Below are 27,980 nucleotides of genomic sequence, written 5' to 3'. Positions count from 1 at the left end.
TAGATAGATAGATAGATAGATAGATAGATAGATAGATAGATAGATAGATAGATAGATAGATAGATAGATAGATAGATAGATAGATAGATAGATAGATAGATAGATAGATAGATAGATAGATAGATAGATAGATAGATAGATAGATAGATAGATATAGATACATGTTTCTGAGATGATGATTGAAGCATCAGCCTGATTTTCTTTTTTTTATCCATCAGTGCACAGTCTCTATCTCTGTGTAACAGTATCACTTTCAGGACTATCTACAGCCACATTCTGCCACCACCATGCCTTCATACTTGTGGTTGAAAGTGATCACCCCGTTATCATGATAAAGGAGTGAGATGGGCTCCAGCTTAGTGGGTACGCAGCAGGCACGCGATGTTCTCTCTGGACTCTTAGTACTAAGCAGTGTCTGCACTATGGCATGTCTGGTGGGCGAGACCTCAGAGGTCATAGGTATCTTGCACACACCGTTGCATTCATATGCTTCATAGCCCAGTGGCTGGATGACCCATGAATCCCAGCCGATGTCTTTAAAATCCACAAACAGCGGGGTTCTTTTGCATGGCTCACTCTTAACATTGCGACGGATTCGAGGAGGTGTGTCGTAGATAAGGTTGGACTGCAGCTGCAGGAGAGACTGTGTGTCTAGCTCGTCCTGGTTAGCACGGCCGGCGTTGCGATGCCCCCAGAAAGCTTGTTGGCTCCAGTCCGTGTTTTCCGGAAGGTCATTCTCATGTTCGATCATCTGGTTGAGCTCTTGCTTTTCGTGTTTGTGGTTCCTGCTCTTATCATCTGAGAATATGATCATCACCGCATTGTGTTTCCCTTCCAAGCGTCTGTCGATATCAATCTCAATCGGACTTTCACCCTCTTCTGCACCCTCTTGTGCGGCGCCTGCTTCTTCTGACCCCAGATTCATAATATGAACTTCCAGTCTGTGAGTTGTGCACCCTGACTTCCCCCAGAGTGTAACCACATGAGTCAGGTCAAAAGACACCCAGCTGTTATCTTTGGCATGAATATGCTTTGTCACCAGTTCCTCCAAATCTGTCGTCCCCACCACCTCCTCTTTATCCCTCCTTCTCTCTTCTTTCCCCACCTCTTTTGTCCAAACAACACCCTCGTGTATTTTGTAGATGGTCACCTTGCAATCAAGGCCAGCATACGGTCTTTGGGCCCTCCGGACCAGGGTGATCAGGCGAAGCTCAGCTATTGTTATGTGCTCATAGTGAGGCATGGAGATGTTGAACAGCAGTGGATGTATCCTGACACCCCTGGCCGTTATACTGTAGGGGGAGGAATCTGAAATTAAAATATTAATAAGTGTGTCTCAGTACGTTGTGTATGTTTTTTGTGGTTAAAACAAAACTTAAACTGTATTTTAAATGTTGTAATAAAGCACTGGATCGTTTTGTTTTTAATTATATTATCTGTACATTGTCAAAACTTAAGCTTCATTATTTTAAACAAAATAAAACAATAGAAATGAACACGTCCACATTCATGTTAAATTCATTAAATATTTCTTTAGGATGTCAAATAGGATCCCAGTGGTTTGAGAGTTGTTGTTTTTTTTAAAGGTTTTAAAGGTTAGAATAATACAAAAAATAGCAAACATTGTCTTTGACATTTCCAACATTTTTTTGTGCTATCAAACAAAAAGAAGCTCATACCTTCATTCTTGAAACTGCGCACAATGTTGGCTGAGGGCACAGCAGTGCGGTCATTAGCAAATCGGTTGTACAGCTCCAGCATGTACTCTGGTGGCTCCTTACGAGCGTCAAGGGGCCGGGGCTGGGGCCTCTGCTCTGTGAGGTTTAGTGTGGACAGAAACTGGCTCAGAAAGTCTTGTGCATCAAGTAGTGGATTATCACGTCCGTCCCTACCGACTGATGTCCTGTGATGGTTCTCAGGAGATCTGATGGAACTGCTCAAGCTCAAACCAGTCAACATCACAAGTAGGACACTCAGAGAGCGGATAAAGCCCAGGCTGGAGAAGACTGAGACGGTCATGGTTGAGTGGAGGAAAGGTTTAGATCCAGAGGTTGAGTATCAGATGTGATAGAACAGTTCAACCAGGGTGGACTCTCCTTCGTTAAAGGACAACAGGTTGTTGTTGGGGGGCAAAGAGAAACAGCTTTGCCCTTGTTGATCTTCAGGTTTGGTACTGAGGGCAGGGCTGTGTTGTCCAATCTGCTGTGCCACCAAGGCCCTGCTCGGCCCCTCTCTCTCTCTCCCCGCCAGGGACTTATCCATAATTTCCACTCGTATTCTGCCACATTTTGATGTACGCTGTTCCTTTTCGTTAACCACTGACAAAAACCTGCCGGACAGTGCCTTTAAATCAACACAAGTTGTTTTAGGAATCACTGTAAACTGCCCCACACGGAAATCAAAAGACACAATAAATTATTTAGAAATAAATCGGATGCATTTAGGGATAAGGAAATCAAAACTCAATAAATATGCAGCAAATTAAACATGGGAATTATGTTGTTTGCACAATTGTCCCGTCTAATGCAGAAACCCAATTACCAATTAACAATATAATTTACATGCGTTATCTCCACAAGAGGCCAGTGTAGAGGCAAATATCTGAACTTTTTCTCATTTTTGGATCAGATTAATCATTTTCATTAGACAGTGGAGAGGCTCATTTGATCTCATTTGCATGTGCTTTTAACTAATTACTGCTCACACATGTAATCAATTCAACATATACCTACCTGGACAAGCAAATGACAACAAATAAAAAGTAATGAAATGTTAGTTTTAGAATCAATTATTTTATATGAGAGACATATTATGGTTTAAAAGAAACCTCACCATGTCATTGAGCGTCCTCAGTGTATGTAAAACACACACATACTGTATCATCACTTTTACTTACTATATCAGACTTTTGTAATGAAAATGTGAACCAAAAAAACTCCACTGGTTCCCTTTAAAGTGCTGCATGCACTCATTTATGATCATCCATTGCTGAGTCACTGCTGAATCACTATCCTGCAGATGCAATATGCTGAAAATGTAACAAGCATTCATTCTGCAACACAAATAGTGTTTTAAAGACTTCTTGTTCATATTCAATGAGTGAATAATTGTTACATTTTTTTAATTGAATTTGAAGTTAATTCTAATTATTTGAAGTTAATTCTAATTATATCCCCATATGTACACATACATATCTACGTATGTATGTGTACATATGGGGATGTGTATATATGAATATATGTATATGGGTCAATAACGTATAAGGATTTACAACAACTCAATTGTAGAATAATAAAAACAAGCATATCTAATGCAGTAGTTCAAACATTCAGAATGTTGTGTACCTGAAGATCCATATTATAAATTTGAAAGTGATTTTAATGGGTTTTTAAAGATTAATTGGCACTGGCCTTAAAAAAAAAGTCATGTGGTGCGACCATGATTCATCTTGAAATATCTTATATAAATAAAAGATCATCATTTACCAAAAAAAAAAAAAATGCAAATACTTTGTTTCCAAACACTTTATATTACTGAAAACTTGTAAAAAAAAAAATAAAAAAAAAAGATGTGAAGCGTGTTAAGTAAATGAATTTATTTCAAGATGAATCATGGTCGCACCATATGACTTTTTTTTAAGGCCAGTGCCAATTAATCTTGAAAAACCCACTAAAATCACTTTCACATTTATAATATGAATTTTCAGGTACACAACATTCTGAATGTTTGAACTACTGCATTAGATATGCTTGTTTTTATTATTCTAACATTGAGTTGTTGAAAATGTATGTATGTATATGTATATAGCTATTTTAATGGAAAAATGTAGCAATGATTTATATATTGATAAGAGTAAATATAGATGTATATATATTGACATTACATATAATATACTGTATATTAGTAAGAAATTCTATGATATGAATTAGTAATTAAATTAGGAGCTAGCAAGTATTGATTTAGGAAGCAGGGGTGGGATTCAATACGTTTTGACTTCTTCAGTGAGACCATTGTGCTTTCTTTTTTTTAATATGTTATATTTTTTTGTTTTTGTTTTTTATTGTTTTACACATTCGAAATAAAATAATCTAATCTAATTAACAATGATGAAAACACCACTTCTGAGTTTCATGTCAGTAAATTGCAATACTGGACATGTTTCAACACATTATATTTAACCTTCGTGTTGTCTGTTTTGACTGTTCCTTCTTTCCTTCCTTCCTTCCTTCCTTCTTTCCTTCCTTCCTTCCTTCCTTCCTTCCTTCCTTCCTTCCGTCTGTCCTTCCTCCCTCCTTCTCTCTTTCTTTCCTTCCTCTCACTTTCCTCCCTTCCTTCTTTCCTTCCTCCATCCCCCTTTCTTCCTTCCTTCTGTCCTTCCTTTCTCTCTCCCTCCCTCCTTCCTTCCTTCCTTCCTTCCTTCCTTCCTTCCTTCCTTCCTTCCTTCCTCCCTCCTTCTCTCTTTCTTTGCTCGCCCTTACCTTCCTCCCTTCCTTCTTTCCTCTGTCCTTCTTTCCTCCCTTCCTCTTTTCCTTTCTCCCTCCCTCCTTCCTTCCCTCTTTCCACCCTCCCTTCCTCCTCCCTTCCTTCCTTCTTTCCTCCGTCCTTCCTTCCTTCCTTCCGTCTGTCCTTCCTCCCTCCTCTCTTTCTTTCCTTTCTCTCACTTTCCTCCCTTCCTTCTTTCCTTCCTCCATCCCCCTTTCTTCCTTCCTTCTGTCCTTCCTTCCTCTCTCCCTCCCTCCTTCCTTCCTTCCTTCCTTCCTTCCTTCCTCCCTTCTTCTCTCTTTCTTTGCTCGCCCTTACCTTCCTCCCTTCCTTTTTTCCTTTCTCCCTCCCTCCTCCCTTCCTTCCTTCTTTCCTCCGTCCTTCCTTCCTTCCTTCCGTCTGTCCTTCCTCCCTCCTTCTCTCTTTCTTTGCTCGCCCTTACTTTCCTCCCTTCCTTCTTTCCTTCCTGCATCCCCCTTTCTTCCTTCCTTCTGTCCTTCCTTCCTCTCTCCCTCCCTCCTTCCTTCCTTCCTTCCTTCCTTCCTTCCTCCCTCCTTCTCTCTTTCTTTACTCGCCCTTACATTCCTCCCTTCCTTCTTTCCTCCCTTCCTCTTTTCCTTTCTCCCTCCCTCCTCCCTTCCTTCCTTCTTTCCTCCGTCCTTCCTTCCTCCCTTCATCCCTCCCTCCTTTCTTTCATTCCTCCCTTCCATCCTTCCTTCCTCCCTCCCATCCTTCCTTCCTTGACTCGAGGACAACAGGAGGGTTAATTACATACATTTTTAATTGTTTTGTTCTGTTTTGTTTTGTTCTGTTTTGTTTCAGGGGGTTTTGGCTGATGCACCTGCCATCTTGGCACAGATTTGTTCTGTTTGGAGCTGTGTTGGGTTAGCTGTTTAAAAACTTGCATTGATTGTACTGTGAGTGCCAGACCTCATTTACAGCTGACAAATGCGGCTAACTGGCATCTGGCCTAATATGACCCACCTTTGTTGTCGTGTTTAGTAATTGTGATTAAAGTTCAAGTCCATCTACGGGGGTGTGTTTATCATTTTGTAAACCTAGTGCAGTATGACAGGTATTGGCTATTAGCCCTCGCTGTGAGTATATGTACTTCAAATGATAAAAAAATGCTTTAAATCTTTAGTTTGGCAATTTGAACAGTACGCATATAAGTCAATGACGTATAAGGATTTACAACAACTCAATTTTAGAATAATAAAAACAAGCATATCTAATGCAGTAGTTCAAACATTCAGAATGTTGTGTACCTGAAAATTCATATTATAAATGTGAAATTAAGTGATTTTAGTGGGTTTTTCAAGATTAATTGGCACTGGCCTTAAAAAAAGTCATGTGGTGCGACCATGATTCATCTTGAAATAAATTAATTTACTTAACACGCTTCACATCTTTTTTTTCTTTTTTTTTTTTTACAAGTTTTCAGTAATATAAAGTGTTTGGAAACAAAGTATTTGCTTTTTTTTTTTTTTGTAAATGATGATCTTTTATTTATATAAGATATTTCAAGATGAATCATGGTCGCACCACATGACTTTTTTAAGGCCAGTGCCAATTAATCTTGAAAAACCCACTAAAATCACTTTCAAATTTATAATATGAATTTTCAGGTACACAACATTCTGAATGTTTGAACTACTGCATTAGATATGCTTGTTTTTATTATTCTAAAATTGAGTTGTTGAAAATCCTTATACATCATTGCCTTTGAACTTCAGTCTATTAATTAATCCCTTCAAGAACACATAAAAATGTGATTAGTTTAACTTGTGAGGGACTGCTGCGTAGTGTAACATCCACTGATACAAAGGAGACAATACAAATAAAAATGAGAAATTATGCACGTTTTTTAATTCTCATTTATCATTTACTGTAACATCGCAATGCAAAAAGGACCACTGCAAAGCAGAGTTGTATTGAATGTAGGATCACTTACTGGTATTAGCTAATACACATGTATAACCTTTAATAATAATAACATGGGTATTACAATAAATATTACAATATAAATGCCTTCATTTAGAATATTAACAGTCCTTTGTTACACATTTACAATCTCATTTTTTTGCCTATCTTGAAACAAACAGACAATTTTGCTAATAATCGCACAGTTGAGTCTGATGGCAGGTTTGTCGAGACTAAACTAACTATTTGGATGTATTTGATGACCAGGAGATCAATAGTCCTAATCCTAATAATTACCTCAAACAGTGACCAAAAATATTTGTCATATAATTTTATATCAGAATCTTCTTTAGCCCAGAACCCATGGGGATGGACAACAACAGATCCACATTTAGTCACTTTAGGCCTCAATAGTTTAACAAACTAGAAGTATTATAAATTATCCCATTCCAGGAAAAATCTAATTATACATGTAATATATTCTTTGGAGTCACGATTCACCACTTTTTTTGCATATTTAGACTATTTCAGATGTCATTCATAATCCATCGCAAATTTTCATTGACTATCATCCAATGACAAAAATCCATCATTCTATTTCCTTCATTAATAAATACATGTAAATATATTTGGCACATCATTTCCTGTAAACAAAAGAAAGTATGTTTAACTGAATTGTTTGTTTTTTTCTCTGTCTCTACAAGAATGATCACATGGTGTAAATCCGTGTTTTCCACTGATGGAGAGAGTGTCTCTACGGGATTTAATTGACTTGGCTGGCTGGTGTTGTTGTCATGTTTACACCCAGGAGTCCAGCGGCGGAGGTTTGTTATCCATGAGGCCTACTGCAGGTCTGCCAGCTCTGATGAAGTGTTTTCTTTCACTTATCGCCTAGGTCGAGAAAAATGCACACCATGCGTCACAGTGTTACTCGATTTAAATGAAAGGCACTGACATTTACCAACACACAAAATCATTTATTACAAAAATCCACTCTTATCCTCCTCAACAGGGATGAGTTACAGAATCAATTTTAAGTAATCTTTAGAAAACGTTGATGCATTCGGTGCAGATTACCTGCAGAGCATCTCTTTCCACAACAGGTCCTTTTCCATCTCCAACTCTATCATTGGGCTCTAAACTGGAATACACATCTGCAAGGGGAAAATTATAATAAAGCCAACAGCAGATATGTGGGTCAATGACGTATAAGGATTTATTTAAAAAATAATAAATATGGGAATATCTATTGCAGTAATTCAAACATTAACAATGTTGAGTACACATAAATTCATATTAACCTTTGTGTCGTCCTCCCGGGTCAAATTGACCCCATCTGTTTTGACTGTTCCTTCTTTCCTCCCTTCCTTCTTTTCCTTCCTCCTTTCCTTCCTCCCTCCCTCATTCTCTCTTTTCTCCATCCCCCTTTCTTCATTCTTTCTTTCCTTCCTCCCTTCCTCTTTTCCTTTCTCCCTCCCTCCCTCCATCCTTCCTTTAGTCCTTCTTTCCTCCATCCTTCATTCCTTCCTTTCCTTCCTCCCTCACTTCTTTCCTTTCCTCCCTTCCTTCCTCCCTCCTGTCCTTCCTTCATTCCTTCCTTCCTTTCCTTCCTCCCTCCCTCCTTTCCTTCCTTCTTCCTCCTTTCCTTCCTTCTTCCACCCTTCCATCCTTCCTTCCTTCCTCCTGTCCTTCCTTCTTCCTCCTTCCTCCCTTCCTTCCTTCTTCCTCCCTTCCTTCCTCCTTTCTTTCCTTCCTTCCTCCCTCCCTCCTTTCCTTCCTTCTTCCTCCCTTCCATCCCTCCTTCCTCCCTTCCTTCTTCCTCCCTTCCTTCCTTGACTCGAGGACAACACAAGGGTTAAAATAGTAAATTATGTGTTTTATGTGTTTTTCCATCTCGATGAATTAGAACTGACCTTAAAAAAGTCATGTGGTGCGACCGTGATCTATCTTAAAATAAATGAATTTAAGTGTTTAGAAACAAATTATTTGCATGTCCTTTAAGTTTTTGTAAATAATAATCTCATATTTATGTTCTATAATGTCACAGTTGACTTCTGAAATGTATGTAAGACTTATTTTTCCTGTAAATTGCTTAAAAATGATTTAAAAAAATGTAAAAATACAATTCAGTTAAGCATACTGTATCAGTGATTAATATTAAAAGTGATATTTTACTCTGAATTTAATACAGTTATTGGTATTATTGGTCGCACCACATGATATTTTGTCACTTTAAATAACAGAAAAATGACTAATAACTTGTGGTTTTTGAAAAGTTAAAGTGATTACATATAAAGGAAAGGTAGGACATATATATGGTATTTTTTTTAATCAATTTAACCCTCCTGTTGTCCTCGAGTCAAGGAAGGAAGGGAGGAAGAAGGAAGGAAAGGAGGGAGGAAGGATGGAAGGAAGGGAGGAAGAAGGAAGGAAGGGAAGAAGAGGGAAGGAAAGGAGGAAGGGAGGATGGAAGGAAGGAAGAAGGGAGGGAGGGAGGAAGGTAGGAAATAGAGAGGAAGGAAAGAAAGAGAGAAGGATTGAGGAAGGAAAGAAAGGAGGGAAGGAAAGAAGGAGGGAGGAAGGGAGGACTGAAGAGAAGGAAGGAAGGACAGAAGGAAGGAAGGAAAGAGAGAGGAAGGAAAGAAAGAGAGAAGGAGGGAGGGAGGAAGGACAGACGGAAGGAAGGAAGGAAGGAACAGTCAAAACAGACGGGGTCAATTTGACCCGGGAGGACGACAGGAGGGTTATTAAACCTTTTTCTAACTGAAAAAAATGCAGTTGGACTGTAAATGTAGGCGTCACGTCATTGACCCATATAGCAAAGAGGAGTTTTAGAAATATTACATGGAAAGAAAAAATACATGTAAATCAGTCTGTGGAGAAGATTTATCAACCAGTAGTTTTGCTATTAGTCTTTGACCACAGATTATAATCATTTTAGAATAAAACTCTACAAATTAAAGGAGCTTTATGCTTTAAAAAGTCATAAATCAAGTAAAAAAGACCATTATTTGAACAGAAGCACCGGAGAGAGAAAAGGCAAATGCAATTAAATAAATTAATTAGAGTAATTTCCCCCCAAATTCATATTTCATTCATAAGTTTTCTTCATAATTTAAAAGGAAGCCCTTATTATTATTATTATTATTATTATTATTATTATTATTGTTATTATTATTGTTATTATTATTGTTATTATTATTATTATTATTATTATTATTATTATTATTGTTATTATTATTATTATTATGATTATTATTATTATTATTATTATTATTATTATTATTATTATTATTGTTGTTGTTGTTGTTATTATTATTATTATTATTATTATTGTTATTATTATTATTATTATTATTATTGTTATTATTATTATTATTATTATTATTATTATTATTATTATTATTAATAAAAGAAAATCCCTGTTTTAGTGGGAAGCTAGAGGTCGCTCTTGATGTGGGAAAGTTGGTTCCCTTTTTTTTTTTTTTTTTTTTAAACATTGAAATGAAATGCGACTTGTGATGCGTGAAACGGCCCTGCCTCTGGGAGAGACTGTTGAGGCTAATAAGCAAAGTCTGCACACTGATAACCTTGGCAGCACATCATTGGTTTAAGGCGATGTTTTTTAGAAGAATATGGTCTGGGACTGAAAATGCCTTGTTTCTTTTGTCCCTGACATGACAAGAACCACAGTATGTTTTAAAAGCATGTTTTATATTCCCCTACCTAGAGGACTTTTTTTCCTCATTTAGATGATGATTTAATAATATTTAGCTGATGGAAAGCATTGCAATGATATTCTGACCTTGGTTCTTATCCATGAGAGGCAAGGTGATGTCATCGTTGCCTTGTTTTCCACTCTTTGATTTTTTAATCACTCCGGTAGTTGTTGGCTTTGAAAAAAACAAAAAGGGATTACATCACTGGTTGACAACCACAATTTTATGCTTATCACAGAAATGAATGCATTTGGTTTTTAATATGACTTTCACTGAGCTTTGGACAGCATTGTGTGTGTGTGTGTGTGTGTGTGTGTGTGTGTGTGTGTGTGTGTGTGTGTGTGTGTGTGTGTGTGTGTGTGTGTGTGTGTGTGTGTGTGTGTGTGTGTGTGTGTGTGTGTGTGTGTGTGTGTGTGTGTGTGTGTGTGTGTGTGTGTGTGTGTGTGTGTTTTGAATGCAACAGGAGACAATATGCTAAACTGATTCCCTTGAACACCTTGCTGTTGCTGGGTGTTTTGTGTGTTTTGGTGCTCAGCGATTTTCAGCTTACTACACAAATAATTTTGAGGGTTTAAATTGAGCCCAAAAGTCACTGTCTTCAATTTTTTTCTATTTTCCAGACAAAGCAGATTTCACAGTTTAACCCTCCTGTTGTCCTCGAGTCAAGGAAGGAAGGGAGGAAGGAAGAAGGAAGAAGGAAGGAAGAAGGAAGGAAAGGAAAGGAGGAAGGAAGGAAGGAAGGAAGGAAGGAAGGAAGGAAGGAAGGAAGGAAGGAAGGAAGGAAGAAGGAAGGAAAGGAGGGAGGAAGGAGGAAAAGAAGGAAGGAAGGAAGGAAGGAAGGAAGGAAGGAGGAAAGGAGGGAGGAAGAAGGAAGGAAAGGAGGAAGGACAGATGGAAGGAAGGAAGGGAGGAAAGAAGGAACAGGGGAGGGAGGGAGGAAGGAAGAAAAGGAGGGAGGGAGGAAGGAAGGAAGGAAGGAAGGAAGGAAGGAAGGAAGGAAAGAAGGAAGGAAGGAAGGAAGGAAAGGAGGGAGGAAGAAGGAAGGAAAGGAGGAAGGAAGGAAGGAAGGAAAGGAGGAAGGAAGGAAGGAAAGGAGGAAGAAGGAAGGAAAGGAGGGAGGAAGGAGGAAAATGAGGGAGGGAGGAAGGAAGGAAAGAAGGAAGGAAGGAAGGAAGGAAGGAAAGGAGGGAGGAAGAAGGAAGGAAAGGAGGAAGGACAGATGGAAGGAAGGAAGGGAGGAAAGAAGGAAGGGGGGAGGGAGGGAGGAAGGAAGAAAAGGAGGGAGGGAGGAAGGAAGGGAAGGAGGAAGGACAGATGGAAGGAAGGAAGGAAGGGAAGAAGGAAGGAAGGAAGGAAGGAAGGAAGGAAGGAAGGAAGGAAGGAAGGAAGGAAGGAAGGAAGGAAGGAAGGAAGGAAGGAAGGAAGGAAGGAAAGGAGGGAGGGAGGAAGGGAGGAAAAAAGGAACTGTCAAAACAGACAGGGTCAATTTTTAACCGGGAGGACGACACGAAGGTTAATGCAATGTTTTTGCCCTCATCCATATTTGACAACTTTGTGATGTGCACACAGGTTACTACCAGATAAAAAAGCATCAAATAAAAAAATAAAAAAATATAACTGTTGAAACATTTATGAAGTTCATTACACATGCCGACTGCTGACGGCTGACTGCCTTTACGTTGTAAAATGAAGGGAAATCATAATGAAATACCTTAAAGTGGCTCTTGTTCCAGCCGGCCTTGATTAGAGTGCTTCTCAGCTCCTTGTAGGCCCATATTGTTTGAAGCACATGGGAAGCGGCCTTGGTCTCACGTGCTGATTGGCTGACGACATATCATCAGACAATGTGTTAAACAACGGAGGACAGCTTTGAGACGGCCCCGTCCCGATGATTAAAATCAAGTTCTGATTGCCCTGAGATGCTTCTAATATCATGAACTGCTGCAGTTATTTTGTATTTTTTATATCTTATTTTATCTACAGGCTGATACTTTTGCTTTGGATTTCAAATGACATTTTATAGAGAGTTTACAGCAGGGGTGTCAAACATGCGGCCCGCGGGCCAGAACCGACCCGCCGAGGGGTCCGATCCGGCCGCCTGTCCTTCCTTCCTTCTTTCCTTCCATTTTTCCTTCCTTCCCTCCTTCCATCTTTCCTTCCATATTTCCTTCCTTCCATCTTTCCTTCCTCCTTCCATCTTTCCTTCCTTCCTTCCATCTTTCCTTCCTTCCCTCCTTCCATCTTTCCTTTCATATTTCCTTCCTTCCATCTTTCCTTCCTCCTTCCATCTTTCCTTCCTTCCTTCCTTCCATCTTCCTTCATTCCCTCCTTCCTTCCTTCCTTCCTTCCTTCCAGAACCGGCCCGCTGAGGAGTCCAATCTGGCCCACTGTCCTTTCTTCCTTCTTTCCTTCCATCTGTCCGTCCTTCCTTCCTTCCTTCCTTCTTTCCTTCCATCTGTCCGTCCTTCCTTCCTTCCTTCTTGTCTTCCTCTCTTCTTTTCCTTCCTTCCTTCCTTCTTGTCTTCTCTTCCTTCCTTCCATCTGTCCTTGCTCCTTTCTTCCTTCCATCTTTCTTTCCTGTCTTCTTTTCCTTCCTTCCTTCCTTCCTTCCTTCCTTCCTTCCTTCCTTCCTTCCTTCCTTCCTTCCTTCCTTCCTTCTTGTCATCTCTTCCTTTCTCCCTTCCTTCCATCTGTCCTTGCTCCCTTACTTTCTTCCTTCCACTTCTTTCCTTCCTTCCATTTCATCCGTCCCTCCTTCCATCTGTCCTTCCTTCCTTCCTTCCTTCCTTCCTTCAATATGTCCTTCCTCCCTTTCTTCCTTCCATCTTCCCTTCCTCTCTTCTTTTCCTTCCTTCCTTCCTTCATTTTAATGATCCGGCCCACATGAGATCAAATTGGTCTGTATGTGGCCCTTGAATGAAAATGAGTTTGACACCTCTGGTTTACAGTTTACACATTACCTTGATTTGTTGATTGCCACCAGTTTCTGAACAGCGTGGCCCAGTATGATGGCTCGGGCATTCTCTGGGCTATCTGTGACGATCTCATGAATTGTGTTCAGGATGGACACCACCGTATCTCCCTCCAGATTCTTTGCTGGGTGCTGCTGCCCACATGGCAGATTACCAACTAGGTCCCTCAAAGCGTAGCTCCCTGTAATGACAGAAAAAAAGAAAAAATCCAAGTTAGTGTTTAGTGTGCAGACGTAGAGTTGCGTAATGTGAGTAATTATGACCTATGTTACCTATTAAGTCTTTGTTCCTTCTGTCCATGGCCAGGTTGCGAAGAGCAATGGCCACAGCTCGCACCACTTTGTCCACATCTGAGCGCAGCAGCTCCACCAGGATTGGCAGGCCTTTCTCTTTCCTCACTATAGCACGGATGAAACTGGACCACTGCAAACACAAAGCATAAAAGCTAAGTGATGTCAGCCTTAGCATTTTTTGGAAGCATCTGCTAGATTTAGCTTTGACGGTCCTGTTTCATATCTTTACCACCCAAATCATGTGTCACCAGTAGTACACTATGAAAATGAATTGCTATATTCTATAAATAAGAACTAAGTTCCACTCTCTCAACACCTCTCTTATTCACCTTGATATCAACATTTTAATATTCCTTTCATCTCAGCCTAGCCTCTGGGTTGATTTTAAATCATACTGACATTCATTGTACAGTATATCTTGGCAAAGCACATTATTTGATGCGCCTAGTGATCCACTTGGAGGGATATAGGAATAAAGGTGATTTCTTATGATACATGATTAAGATGATCAATCGCCACATCTCCCTCCTTAAGCACACTTGAACATGGTTGCAGCCTCGAAAATAACAAAACCCATACCCAAATTAAATGTATCTTATTCCTTTATGATACAGCTCTATTTTAAGTCTTCACTTGAGCAGAACAGCAGAGAGATCCTAGTCATTATGTCATTTAGAGACAATAAGACATATAAGAAATAACTATTCAATCCACTCACAGCCCAGTGTCCCGCAGCAAGGTTCTGAAGCGCTCCTGCAGCCGCCTCCAGGGTGTTATGGTTGTGACTGCAGGTGAGAAGAGACAGGTAAAGCCTCACCACCTCTGGCTGGTACAGCAGCTCCAACCCTTTAATAGAAAGGCAGAGAATGTCAGGGATGGCATTCAAAGCAGTGGAAAAAGTACCAGTATGACAGTGGCTAAAGATGTAAGGGATGATGCTTTAATGAAGGTTTTTTTTTTTTTATTGAACATTATATTTCCTGAACAGATACACTGAATTTCCTCTAATTTGGAAGGTCAATAGGTAGGCAGGTCAGTAGATGATCAGTTAGATTAATTTAATGAAAATTACGGATCCTGCCCATTTCTGCAGAAGGTTTTTGCACCGAGCCAGTGGAGGCTGCTGGACGGCTGCCAAGTAGTATAAAGCTGACCCAAGACCATAACATGCTTGTCATTTGCATTCACTGGCTGGGAGCGTGGGAGGCATGAGTTTAGCTCTGATCTCGTTTCCGACGGCAACCACATCCACATACAATGTACAGTATACTATGATTTTTGCAACAGTTTCCACATACAACATGCTTCCAGGGCTAAACACATTATACTGTACAAAATGTAAAAAATAGTATATAATAAGATACATGCTGTATCTTTGCATCGTATCAAATTCCAATGCCTGTCTTATATTGCCAGGGGGAAATGTTCCTCCTTTAAGAAGTTGCCAGATAAAAATGTTATCACACTTTCAGTTGGTGGGTCACTTTGTTTCCAGTAATGAAACCCTCCTCAAGTGGTGCAGGTGCTGATGTGTGGCTTTGCATTTCAATGGGTTCCCTACCAGGCCATGCCAACGTCATGCATACAAAGCATATACACAGACAGCAGGTACGGATATCTACCTATAATCTATTAGTATTAAACCTAAGGCAATGCATATTTCTATTCAATCTGAACTGCAATCTTTTATGTTAAGTCTTTCAAATATATACCTTTCATTTGTTCTGTACGTTTTGGTAAATCCAATGTTCCATATTTTCTGTCCATAAATCCATTTTTCCAACCTGTACATCACAGATACACACATGCACACAAACACAAACACCATTTTAATTACAATACAGTACAATACAGTACAATACAATAACAGTAAAATTCAAATCGAAGCACCGTGTTACTGTCTTGAAAATGTTCAGGATAAAACGAGACTGACCTTGATTGAACCACTCCTCTAATGAATAAGGGTTAGAGGGGAAAAGACGACAGAACAATGTCAGAGATTCAATCGATCGTGCTGGAAAAGGGACACGCAGATAAAACAGAACTCCATGTGGTGAGATGGGCCACATATAAGGTGAGTGAATTCCCACAAAAGTCAAGTCATACTTATCTTTTATGGCAGAAAAGTTAAAGGATCTTTACTATACTGGTCTTCCTCAGACTCAATCAGTCACATACTCAGACAAAGGGAATTAATTACAGAATTCAATCAGACACGATAATTTTCACAGCCACATCAGACTCCCTCATTATATCTGTACTCAGTAAACACACACTATAAAAGAAAAAACATATATTCAATGAAATAAAAGACCTGAAAAGACCAAATTAACCCTCCTGTTGTCCTCAGGTCAAGGAGGGACAGAAGGAAGGAAATGAGGAAGGAGGAAAAGAGGAAGGAAGTAAGGAGAGAAGGAAGGAAGGAAGGAGAGAAGGAAGGGAGTAAGGAAGGAGAGAAGGAAGGGAGGAATGAATGAAGGAAGGAAGGAAGGAAGGGAAGGAGTAAGGAGGGAGGAAAGGAGGAAGGAAGGCAGGCAGGCAGGCAGGAAGGAAGGAAGGAAAGAAGGAAGGAAGGAAGGAAGGAAGGAAGGAAGGAAGGAAGGAAGGAAGGAAGGAAGGACGGAAGGAAGGAAGGAAGGAAGGAAGGAAGGAAGGAAGGAAGGAAGGAAGGAAGGAAGGAAGGAAAGGAGTAAGGAGGAGGGAGGGAGGAAAAGAGGAGGAAGGAAGGAAGGAAGGAAGGAAGGAAGGAAGGAAGGAAGGAAAGGAGTAAGGAAGGAAGGAAGGAATGAAGGAAGGAAGGAAGGAAGGAAGGAAGGAAAGGAGTAAGGAGGGAGGGAGGGAGGAAAGAGGGAGGAAGGAAGGAAGGAAGGAAGGTAGGAAGGAAGGAAAGGAGTAAGGAGGGAGGGAGGAAGGAAAGGAGGAAGGAAGCAAGGAAGGATGGAAGGAGGAGGGAGCAAAGAAAGAGGGGAGGATGGGAAGAAGGAAGGAAAAATTAAAGAAAGAGGGAAGAAAGAACAGTCAAAGGGGGTGGGGGGGGGGGGGGAATCAACTTATAATAATTAAAAATCCAAATTATGATTGAGGCTAACACGGGCATTCATTTTACAAATGCCCAAGTATGAATACTAGTAATAAATGTGACTGAAGAAAATTATTATTCACTTTTTATGAAATTAATAAGGTATTGATTTTCCCCACCCAATTTTTTTTCTTTTTTTTTTCTTCTGTTATCTCCACATTTTTTTATTAGTTTCTTATTTTTCTTTTCATTTTTCAATTATATTTGATCCTTTACAGTACATAAAGATGTAACAAACTGGACTGTGGCTATGAATATGCTTTATTTACTAGTCTGACTATATGAATGTTTGTGTTGTTTTTATCATGCAGCCTCTACAATAAAGGCTTTTTTTAACTTTTGTACCTTGATGAAGCAGTGTGCCTTGACTTTTGTGCGAATTAATTCCCACAAAATTCCTTGTTTGTGGACAATGATTGCTTACCAGTCCATTAGGACCTGTTTGATGTTACATCACCAGGTCCAAGAGGTGCTTCCTCATTTAAGGGTTCAAGATTTGCTCAGGAAGGAATTTTTCCTTTTTTTTCAGTTTCGTTATTAGTTGAAAGGCTAGCATTGGTGAAAAGTTGCCAAACTTTCAATTAACTCCAACGCTATTATTTCTTAACCTTCGTGTCGTCCTCCCGGGTCAAATTGACCCTGTCTGTTTTGACTGTTCCTTCTTTCCTCCCTTCCTTCCTTCTTTCCTTCCTTCCTTCCTTCCTTCCTTCCTTCCTTCCTTCCTTCCTTCCTTCCGTCTGTCCTTCCTCCCTCCTTCTCTCTTTCTTTCCTTCCTCCATCCCTGTCTGTTTTGACTGTTCCTTCTTTCCTCCCTTCCTTCCTTCCTTCCTTCCTTCCTTCCTTCCTTCCTTCCTTCCTTCCTTCCTTCCTTCCTTCCTTCCTTCCGTCTGTCCTTCCTCCCTCCTTCTCTCTTTCTTTCCTTCCTCCATCCCCCTTTCTTCCTTCCTTCTGTCCTTCCTTCCTCTCTCCCTCCCTCCTTCCTTCCTTCCTTCCTTCCTTCCTTCCTTCCTTCCTACCTTCCTTCCTCCCTCCTTCTCTCTTTCTTTGCTCGCCCTTACCTTCCTCCATTCCTTCTTTCCTCTGTCCTTCTTTCCTCCCTTCCTCTTTTCCTTTCTCCCTCCCTCCTCCCTTCCCTCTTTCCACCCTCCCTCCCTCCTCCCTTCATTCCTTCTTTCCTCCGTCCTTCCTTCCTTCTTCCTTCCTCCCTCCCTCCCTCCCTCCCTCCTTTCTTTCATTCCTCCCTTCCATCCTTCCTTCCTCCCTCCCATCCTTCCTTCCTTGACTCGAGGACAACAGGAGGGTTAAGTACCCCCTCCCACAAACACTCACCAGCGCACCAGCGCTGCTGCTTCCTATTCATTACTGTATATCATCTGTAATTCAAATTTTTATTTATAAGGGTTATGCATTAGTAGCAACGTTTCACAGTTGGAAACATCTTCAGTTGATTGGTATAAAAACCACATAACTGATGTAACAGTAAGTATATGCAAGCTTTTTCAATTTTGAAACCGGGTTCTCCAGCAGAGCAAAAGCCATCACCAGCCCCTGCATGTGGAGGGTGTTTATGAAGTATTCAGGCTCACATTGGAAGAAAAAAAAAGAAATATGAAACAATGACCCAAAGCCAGAGCCAGAGCCAGAGCTCTAAATAATATAATTCAAACTGAGAAAAAACAGTTATGGTTTATTCACATGGGTTCTACAAGTTTACAGGTACTGGCTAATTATCTCTAAATGTGGGTAATCATTTCTAAATAAATCTCATTAAAAGCTGGAAACGTGGAGTGTTATGAGAGGAGGGCTGCGTTAAAAAACTGTAAAAGCTTCAGAAGTTGACCTTGTTTTTTTTTTTACAATCACAGACATTAGTGCATCTCTGTCTGAACTGCAGAAACTGTGCTACTTTAGGCTCCTATTGGACATGCACCTGGTATAAGACATATTAAAGTTTTGATTTTGGGTGTCACAGTGGCTGTGCTTGCAATGCAATAGAAAATGAATGAACCTAAGAGAGGGAATGATAATTACTTCACTTCATCACTTATCATGTCTACAAACCTTTTGGTCTTTTTCCTCCAAAACTGTCAGGCTCATTCTTCTTCTTCTGTTGTCCCACTGATCTCATCAGATGATTGGCATGGGGCTCCTGAAATCGCTCCACACCTGGTATTTCTTTGTGGACATGATAGGACAGGTTTCGCAGGATGCAGACGCAGTTCTCGACCGACTAAATGGAGGAAAATGATAGAAGATTTAAATCAAAGATAGATGCTGTACAGAGGCAGGAGTAATCACTGACTATTTCTTCAGTTCCCTTTTTATAACTAAATGTATTGATGACTCATGCATTTAAGTTCCCCTATTATTACAACTGGGTTTTACTATATTGTCGTTCATATTCTATAGTATCATTAAACTGTTGTTTTACATATTTTGTAGAAAGAACTTCTTTCTCAATCAATGTGATGCTGTCTGAAACTGCACACTAATGATAATGACTGTCAGTGACTTCACCAACCTTATTGTCAGTGTCCTTGTTGACTACAGCTGACTGAAGGGCATGAAGGAGTGCATCCACCAGCCCCTCACAGTCCCTCAACCTCTGTCGAGCCTCCGCCCCATCTGAGCTGACGTTCCTATTGAAACAGCATTATTAGCAAAGCTGCTAAAACTCCATTAGTCCATTACAGGTATGCTTTTAATGGCTACTGTCATTCATTCCTTGACAGCAGCCAAGGTTACCTCAGACATCCAGAGGTGTTCTTGAAGACCGTGGTCCACTCAGCACTCTGCAGTTTGGACGGGTCGGCTGAGTCTCTCCTCCAGCCTGAGTGTGGGATAATGATTTCATCATTCAGTGTTTGAAGCCCATTGTTGATGACCATCATCTTTAGTGGCTCATGTGAGGAGAGGTTCCACAGAGTTCCTGCAGGGGGAAAGAACACAAAAGTTGCGAAAGTAAGTTGAGGTATGGCTGGTTATGGCTCCAGGGAGACTCAAAGATTCAGCTGTACCTGTGGCTAGCTCTTTGACCTCCATGCTGCTGGACTTCCTCAGCAGTCTGACTAAAGCTTGGATGCCATCACAGTTCTTGATGGCCATTTTGTTATTGTGGTCTTTGCCATAGGATATGTTGCGCAAAGCACCACAGGCCTTGCGGTGGACCTCAGCTTTAGGATGGTCCAGTAATTCCACCAATATTGGCACTCCATTCAGCTGGCGGACCTCCTGCTTGATGCGGTCGTTCTCATAACACAGGTGCTGCAAATAAGCGGCTGCATTAGACTTGACTGGGTCCATCGGGTGGCTGAGCATCGCGATCACCTCATGCAGGTTGGGGTCTCTCCAGCGCGGGTCTCTACGGATGCTGTCTAGACTGACCATGCTGCTGCGTTTGTGAGGTAACTGCAGGGTCTGTGCTCGGCACATGGCCTGGAAGAAAGGGTTCAGGTTCCCCTCCAGCTGGGCCATGAAAGCATCATCGTAGCCACCTCTGAAGAGACAGAGAAAGTCACAAATGCACTGAGATCAGGTTGAATTAAACAGGTTAAATGCCATTTCTGAGTCGTTACACTGAGCTTCAGTGAGTTTAGCAGTATAAGTGAGTTTCTTGAATCTTATGGAAATAGCTCTGTCACATTATATGGCCTAAGGAAAAGCTTCTGGCAGGTAATAACAGGTGAAGCCTCTTTATTTATTGACTTTGAAGCAGGCTGCCATTCCTGATTGATACCAGCTGCTACTTAACTGCTGTCCATCTGTCTTTCTACTGTCCAGGCGGACTCACGGGAACAGGACAGAGGCAACTACTGGGTTTCTCTGTAGCTACAAAGTTTAATTTGGATAATTACAGAATTCCATTTTGAGATAAAAATGAGTTTAAGTGTTAACTTGTGCTTTGTTTGGATATGTTCTCGACATATACACTTACAATATGAAGACAGATCAATACGTTATGTGATGTAAGATATATCTGGTGGAATGAAATGTATACAGTCAAGTCAAGGTAGATTGGTCAGGGACTATATTGATATTTCAGTGATGACTATTCTTTACTTTCCCAGTCTGTTTTCTAACCAAAAACATTTAATGGCATCAAAGGCTGACATTATAAACGGGGGAAAAAAACTCAGTATTTATCTTTTACTGGCTCTCAGTTTAGCCTCAGTCTGAAACAGGCCATTTTAGCTCTTTTCATTTTAAGGCCCCCTCCCAATGAGCCCACTCTATTGTAACTGATTAGCTTCTGGAAGCTGTTCCCCAGAAGGCTATGTAGCACAATACAGTACTGTACAGTAGTACAGCAGCAGTAGTAGAAGGATTTCACTTCTTTTTCTCATTCTATACACAGAATGTCAACTCAAATACATCAGTTCATGTTCAAGCCAAAATCTGATCCAATATACAAGTGGACAACATGACCAGCCCATGGAACAACCTCAGCAATAACCTTAGTAACAAAGACTATAGAACAGATGTCCAGATGTGGCCATACATAAACGATCTGACGTCAGTTCAATAGGGAAGCAGAGGTATTCAGAGCAGACTGAAGCCTGGGTTTTAAATTCCATTCACCTCACGTTTTTAGAGCTTTGACCATGTTTAACATAGACATGCAATATTATAACAAAATATAAATGACAGAAAATCACAAAAATCATGATATGTCCACTTTAAATGTTATAACTTGATTGAGTATCAAAGCAATATATACATACTACTGTTTCCCTTTCCCTTGGCACCTTCAAGGTGTATGAGTACATGTACAGACTGATTTATATTTGACTCTACATTTTCTTGATACCATGGAAACCACAAGAGTCCTTGAAATCCATTTACACAGTCTCCCCTGTTGGATCAATAAAGTTTTATCTATTGTACTTTTGTCCTTACCTGGTTCTTGACGGCTCCCTGAGGAGCTCCATGGTGGTGATTGGCCTGAACTGGTGGATTCCACCCAGTGTTGGGTAACTGGCAGCTGCATGGTCAGTCTTCATGGCCAGAGGGTTTTCTCCCCGTTCACCAAGGCCATCGTCATCTGTCTGGCTGCTGAGGCCTGAGGGAGCATAGCTGTCCCTGAGGAAGGGTAAGGTGTAGTGAGCTCCGGGCTGGAAGTTCTTGGGGGGCCAGTAGCTGTGAAGGGTAGCACGAGACAGGCTTCCATACCCTGCACACAAGTCACCCCCAATGCCTCTGTAGCTGTCGGGTATGGTGTACACTCTGCTCTGGCTGTCCGGGTTCACTGGCTGAGTCTCCACAGGCAGCAGTACCGCCTGAGGCTGTGGGGGTGGTGCTGTGGTGGTGCTGCTGCTGCTTGTTGTGGTTGGTGTAACAGATTCAGAGGTTTCAGTGTTTGCTTCAGGGACGGGTTGCTTAATTGGGGTATTATCTTGAACCATTGGGGTTGATGTAAAATCAGGCGCATCCAATGTGTGGAAGTTCTCCAGGTGTGTCTCTGAGGATTCTTGGGTGTCATTCGGGGCCTTCTCGCCCTCATGCTCCACAGCCTTGAACTCCTGCAAGAATCGATGCACCACAACTGTTATCACAAAACTCTGATATCAGAATCAGAATCTCCTAGTCTTTAAAATCCTGTTTGTCCAAAAAGGCCTCAGGGTTTCTCCTCTCCCATTTAATGCCACCAAATCGATGTGTTTATAGTCTAGCAGGAACTATTTGAACCTACCTACAGCATGTGTTTATCTTTCATTTAAACTGTACAGCCCATCCCAGCTTATTTCTCATAGTGATGTTCAATCATCATCCTTTCATCACTTCCCTGGCTATGTGCTCCACCAGTAAATAATGAACTCTTCTTTCCTGCCAAAGAATAATGAATTCCCCTTGTTGAAAATGAGTTTAGATTGGACTTTGATGAAAGAACTTGAGGTCCAGCCATTGTTTAGAAGCAGAGTAAATTGAAGGAAATTTAATTGTCTGGTTTAGAACATTGATTTGATTTTAACTATTTCCTAGCAGAGTAAAAGCAAAACTAGTTTTAAGCGCAAAAACAAGCAAATTGACTGATTGCATAAAATGTCATGGTATCATTGCACTAGAAGGCAATTTCGCTTCCTTTGTCTGTCATTGTAACTGCAACCCTTGTTAAAAAAAATAATAAAATTTAAATCTTTAATGGGTTTTATACTAAAAGTTTCAGGAGACAAGACTAATAGATAAAAAGACAAAATGTGTGTCTCAGACATGAAATGCGCGATTTATGCTGGAAAATATTTAATTTATGATACATATATTTATATTTTACTTCTAATGATAATGGATCACATGTTAGTGTCCTGTTTGAACCTCATGAACGACTAAAACATGGCAAGTTCAGAAGGAGTTGTCTGAGAATCTATGGAGAAAGAAGTGCTACTAATAGGCTGATATTTAATTTAAAACACTTTTTACTTATTCTTTTATCTCTCATCGGATTAAATAAAATCGCAGTATCCCAGGTTTGTTTTTACTGCCTATTTTCACTATTTCTTCATTTCTAGGACAGCTTTAATCTCTCCATAGAAAACACCATAAAAAATCTATATTTTCATAAGTGTAAAATAGGAGGCCTATAAATGTTGATCAATCAATATCAACATTATAACAAACTGTAATAAGTCAGTAGGCAGTGACCAAATGTAACCAAACAAGTCATGAACCTCAGTGTCTGTCTGCAGCGGGGTGTCAGTCTCAGTAGAGCTGTCATTGGTCGAAGTCATCACGGAGGCGATGGAGGTGGGTGTGTCCAGTTCGTCATTGGTGGATGGGTTATCTAGAGTTGCCTCTTTAGCCTCCTGGGACAAAGATAGCGGAGGAGGTCCCTCTGAACTCTGCTCCTATGCCACACATAGAAATCAGGAGGGGAACTGTCACTGATCAGCATCATTCCAACATAGTTTCCCTTCTTTGTGTACACAAATATAGGGAAATGATAAAGATGTAGACAGCACCAATTCTATATAAATTAGAAAAAGTGAGGATAAAGTTATTGCGCAACTTTGTGTGCACTTGTTAAAACTTTTGTAATGATTTGAAGTATCAAATTTGTACAAAACTGACAGACAATCTTTTACTGGGTGACTTTCACAGATCAGACTCTGTTAAAAAAAAATGATGAAGAAGAAAAATCACTCACAAATGCTAAAAGATTTCTACATTTCAGCTAAATAACTGTCTGTGAGAAGTGTCAGTGAGTGTCATTTATATACGTTGTTTGGTGTGAGACCTGATTTACCACAAGTGACTGTTGCATCAATAATGCAGCTGCTTGCTCTGGTACAACATGTGGATATTTCTGTAATTTTCCATTTGTTTATTTCAAGCAGAACTTACATTTTCTTTTCAACAAAATGGGTTTCATTAACCAGAGTGGATTAATTATTCAGTGTCTTGGTCTGAGAAAGAACTGGAGGCACTATTTGACTGTAAACAGATTTTGTGCAGATTTTTTCTTTCTAGAAAACTACTGCTAACTTCATATTCATTCTGGTGTGTCTACAGAAGATTGCCTCGCTGCTCTAATGATCTCAGTATCAAATCTGATTGTCTTTTACACCCTTTTCGGTCTTGACAGCCTTCTGATTGCATAAGTTTAACATCTTTGAAATCTAGGACAAACAATGACTTAAACAATCCATCAAACCATTACAGATCATAATCAAAAGGTTATATTATAGGAATTCCATTACACAATCTATGACAGACTTTACTATTTGAATACCATATCTATACTCTAAATCAAATCTCATTGTGCGAAATATGACACCAATGCAATGTCACCTGAAATGTGTCTCTAAATAGCACATACAGTATATACCCAATATACCATATGGTATGCTGAGACAAAAGTGTACATAAAATTTTAAAAAAAACTCTTTCTGAGGCTGCGGCATTCAACCGAACAAGTGCTGAGAACTCAACTCCACTGCATTAAATCAGGCTGCAGTGAACAGCTGACTGAATGTGGGGAGAGAGCATGATTCTCTCACCAAACACAACAGCCCCTCGTATCCATGAGCAAAATATGTCAGAGGGACGAGGAGAGAAAAAGGGTCACACTGCAGGAGAAATTGGCAGCAATGAGATGATCCTGGCTTGATCTGGGGGAGGTAGATTGGATATTGTTAGCCAGCGCTAAATGAATGGCTGGCCAAAAGACAGACGGGGGTACTACTGTCCCCTACAGACAGCTTGATTAAGGATTTGGAGGATGATAATAGGCTGGACAGGGGCCTGTGTGCCTGTCCCCTGTCTGATTCGAGCTCTAGGGAAGGCCAGGCCAGTGTGAGTCAAAGCTCATTTAAATAACTCACTGCACCATCACTAACTGAGTGTGCTCACAGAGCCAAATAGGTCGAGATGATGATTCTGAATCTGACTAAGCCTTTTTTTAAATTCATTTTTTGAAAAGAGTTATAGCATATAGATGTTAGGTGCAGCGAGGCAGGAGACAGGATGACATGATCAGCATCTTGTTCCTGTCAACTCTCAGTATAGAGGCCAGCTGTAGCCACTGTATTATTTTGGGAAACAGAATCTGATCTAATGCCAAGTGAGTTCAGTTTTTGGTGACCAGCTCAAGGGCACAACAGGCACAAGCCATGATTCAAACTTGTCACAAATCCATTCAGAAGACACCACATTAAAGAAAAGATGATGTCAAAAGTGGGATCTCTCAGTCACAATTAAATCAGCAGATTTGCAGAGCAAAGTCATTTTACTAGTGATCAAACTTGAGTATGAATTAGACTTAACAGCTTTTGTCTTTATCAAACTGGAGTTGAAACAGTAATGCTTCCACAGGATAATAAAACATGACATCAGCCCACTGATGTCAGAAGACATTAGTCACAACTTTGTCACCACTCATCTGCCCTCCACTATCTGTTGAATCAGTGATACTCATATTGTCCATTGTACATTTACAGATGTCACTGTACATCCTGAATCAAAATGGCACTAAAATGACCAAAGACTATTCTTATTTCAGACTTGTATTCTCCAGAAAGACCATTCCCCATTATGCAATACATCTTGTTTAGCCATAATTCAACCAGAATGGCCTATTTAGAAGAAATGCTGATTGAAAATGATGGCCTGGAAAAAAGGAAAAGAAAGATATTCATTCCCAAAGTTTCTATTTGGAGTCTCCTTTCACTCCTGGTTATGCTCTGCTCCTCAAATAGTTAAATGCTGCATGGTCAGATTTAATGTCTCTCTGATAAATCATGGCAATACACTTACCAGTGTGTGCAGCATTTTTCCCCGGAGGGACATCCTCTCCTCATAATGCAATCAAAGATTATCGCCCTTATAAGCTTGCCTATGCATATGCACACATGCACACCCATGCACGTGCACCCATATTCACACACACAGGCACTTAATGAAGATGATAGCATCACGTCCCCATGCACACAAGGAGACTGCACTGAACAGCAGCAAGAGGCGAGGAGGTGAAGCAATTGATGCCTCCTTCATTCATCATGACAGAGGCAGAATGCAAAGCTGAGGAGGGCTACAGTTCTCTGCAGGAAGAAAAAAAACTGATAGGCAAAAAAAAAGAGGGAGGGTACAGAGCAAATAGAGCCATTCCACCACACACTTACCTCTTTCACTTCGGCAGGCATTGCCAAATCTTTTCTGTTTCCCAACAAATGATGAACAAGATGCGTCCCCCAGTGACACGTCTTTTTCTCTGTTTCTGCTGAATTTTTGCCGTGACTCTCCCTTTGAGCATTTGAGGCAGTTCAAACATGAGCAGCCATCCTTCCTCCCAGCTCCCACTAACACACGTCCTCTCTCTCACTCTCTCTCTCTCTCTCTTTCCCTCTCTCTCTCTCTCTTTCCCTCTCTCTCTCTCCCTCCCTCTCTCACTCTCTCTGCCTCTATTTCCCTTTCTTTCACAAACACACACTAGACGCACCATGCACACATTTGCTCAACACAGACGTTCTCTCACATACATACATACACACACACTCACACACACTCACACACCAAGCTCTGTCTCATTACTGCACTCCTCCTCTGATCTGTGCTGCAGTTAATGTGTGCGCTATTAGCAAGGTGCTGAATCAACTGTGTGGTGCTGAGCCTGTGAATGGCTTAGGTAAGTGCAGAGACCCGCAATCCCTGTGCTAGCAGTCTTGGTGCACAGGCAGTTTAAACACACATACATCCATACATACAAGCACACACATGCACACACACACACACACACACACACACACACACACACACACACACTCTCCCCTGTGGGCTTACAAGCAGATGCAGCTGGAGCAGAGAAGCCCGCACTAGTTCAGTAGTATGTCACCCATGTGCAGCATTACAGGAGATGAGGGATGGGAAATGGAGGGATGGGAAGGTGCGTAAACATAGAGGCAGTGTATGCAGCAGCAGGCAGATACACGCTACACTGCTGGACCAACAGCTCTGCAAACTGTATCAAACAAATCAAATGCCTTTTCATCACCCATCACTGCCTGCAAATCTTCCTCATACGGCACCTGCTCAATTCACTGTCAGTATAAGTGTAGAGATAATACAGGAAGATAATGGAGGAATGAAATGTAAACAGGAGATAAATATTCAGCAAGCACATTAGGTATATTGCTGTCACTATAAAATGTTGAATTACTCATTGTAGATGTCTATTGTAAACCCCCTGGCTCATTCAATGTAGCAAGCATTACATCACACCATTTTAAAATGAGTCTAAGATCAGCTGAAGTGGTCTGAAATCATCCCAGTTGATGATCTGAGACACAAAGCACTGCTCCACTTGACTGAAACATACTCTCATTATGATTTTCAGAGTCTTACTTGCTTTCTCAACATCTTCCAATTTGCCATCAAACAGACCACAGACCACAGAGCAGCCCTCAATGTCATTGATCTTTGAGTATTTAGAAATCCCCATTGGCATCTGCAGTATTTCGTTTCATCTTGGTTTGTCCAAACATCACTAATAGTCTGCAGTTTGACCTTTTTAAAGCAAATACCTCTGCATTTTTTTTTAAAGATTTGCTTCATTAAACGCCTTGGTATGGGTGAAGCTCTTCTCATTTTCATTTTATGTAATCCTTTGTTGGTCATAACCCATTTTTCACTTCATGTTGCCTCCTTGACAGTATAAATAAGAATATACTGATTTAAGTGATTTAAGTTAAAACTGAAGCAGCTCAAGCTCCCTCAAAGAGTAGGGCTAAGAGTTCAGGCATCTCCTTTAATTTAAAATAATAATAATAATAATAGTAATAATAATAAAAATTGTTGGTTCTTTCATAGTCAAATCAAAGCAACATTCATGAAACAGCATGTTTTCACATTACAAAGATTTACTGACATGCAAAAATGCCTCCATTTGTTCCAGAAATGATTGCTGCTGTGCACAGCTCTCCCACTGTTCCAGCTCCACACTCGAAAAAAAACACAAGTTCCATCAAATGGAAAATACCAACATTAAGTGTTTTAATGGTTCTGGGTCACTGACAGACACCAGGTA

At 40.5% G+C, this 27,980-nt stretch overlaps 2 protein-coding genes across 2 annotated transcripts; both read right to left on the bottom strand.

Annotated features, from left to right (window-relative positions):
• Nucleotides 1–259: 259 nt before the first annotated feature.
• On the bottom strand, nucleotides 260–2,019 carry LOC133995567 (bone morphogenetic protein 10-like). Its single transcript, XM_062435023.1, has 2 exons — nucleotides 1,680–2,019; nucleotides 260–1,308 (listed from the first exon to the last, which is right to left on the bottom strand). The coding sequence occupies exons 1-2, from the start codon at nucleotides 2,017–2,019 to the stop codon at nucleotides 260–262; spliced, it is 1,389 nt and encodes a 462-aa protein (XP_062291007.1).
• Nucleotides 2,020–7,203: 5,184 nt separating this feature from the next.
• arvcfa (ARVCF delta catenin family member a) lies at nucleotides 7,204–26,100 on the bottom strand. The gene is made up of 16 exons (XM_062434437.1): nucleotides 26,080–26,100; nucleotides 23,131–23,307; nucleotides 21,365–21,987; nucleotides 19,486–19,964; nucleotides 19,214–19,397; nucleotides 18,990–19,107; nucleotides 18,530–18,698; nucleotides 15,323–15,340; nucleotides 15,102–15,173; nucleotides 14,108–14,235; nucleotides 13,369–13,519; nucleotides 13,085–13,277; nucleotides 11,836–11,947; nucleotides 10,211–10,298; nucleotides 7,483–7,559; nucleotides 7,204–7,296 (listed from the first exon to the last, which is right to left on the bottom strand). Exons 1-16 carry the CDS (start codon nucleotides 26,098–26,100, stop codon nucleotides 7,204–7,206), a joined length of 2,703 nt encoding a protein of 900 aa, XP_062290421.1.
• Nucleotides 26,101–27,980: the final 1,880 nt, after the last annotated feature.

The sequence above is a fragment of the Scomber scombrus genome, chromosome 15 (assembly GCF_963691925.1).
Source record: "Scomber scombrus chromosome 15, fScoSco1.1, whole genome shotgun sequence".
Classification (NCBI taxonomy): Eukaryota; Metazoa; Chordata; class Actinopteri; order Scombriformes; family Scombridae; genus Scomber; species Scomber scombrus.
Note: the sequence above shows the minus strand (reverse complement) of the source record. Positions and strands in the feature narration are given on the sequence as shown.

Excerpts from the sequence above, each read along its gene's own strand:
- LOC133995567 (XM_062435023.1), bottom strand. The coding sequence starts at position 2,019 with ATGACCGTCTCAGTCTTCTCCAGCCTGGGCTTTATCCGCTCTCTGAGT. Across the intron at positions 1,309-1,679 it reads GCGCAGTTTCAAGAATGAAG|ATTCCTCCCCCTACAGTATA; the intron begins GTATGAGCTTCT and ends TTTTAATTTCAG.
- arvcfa (XM_062434437.1), bottom strand. The coding sequence starts at position 26,100 with ATGCCTGCCGAAGTGAAAGAG. Across the intron at positions 19,965-21,364 it reads AGGGAGCCGTCAAGAACCAG|AGGTGGCTACGATGATGCTT; the intron begins GTAAGGACAAAA and ends CTGTCTCTTCAG. Across the intron at positions 7,297-7,482 it reads TGGAAAGAGATGCTCTGCAG|GCGATAAGTGAAAGAAAACA; the intron begins GTAATCTGCACC and ends TTCTCGACCTAG.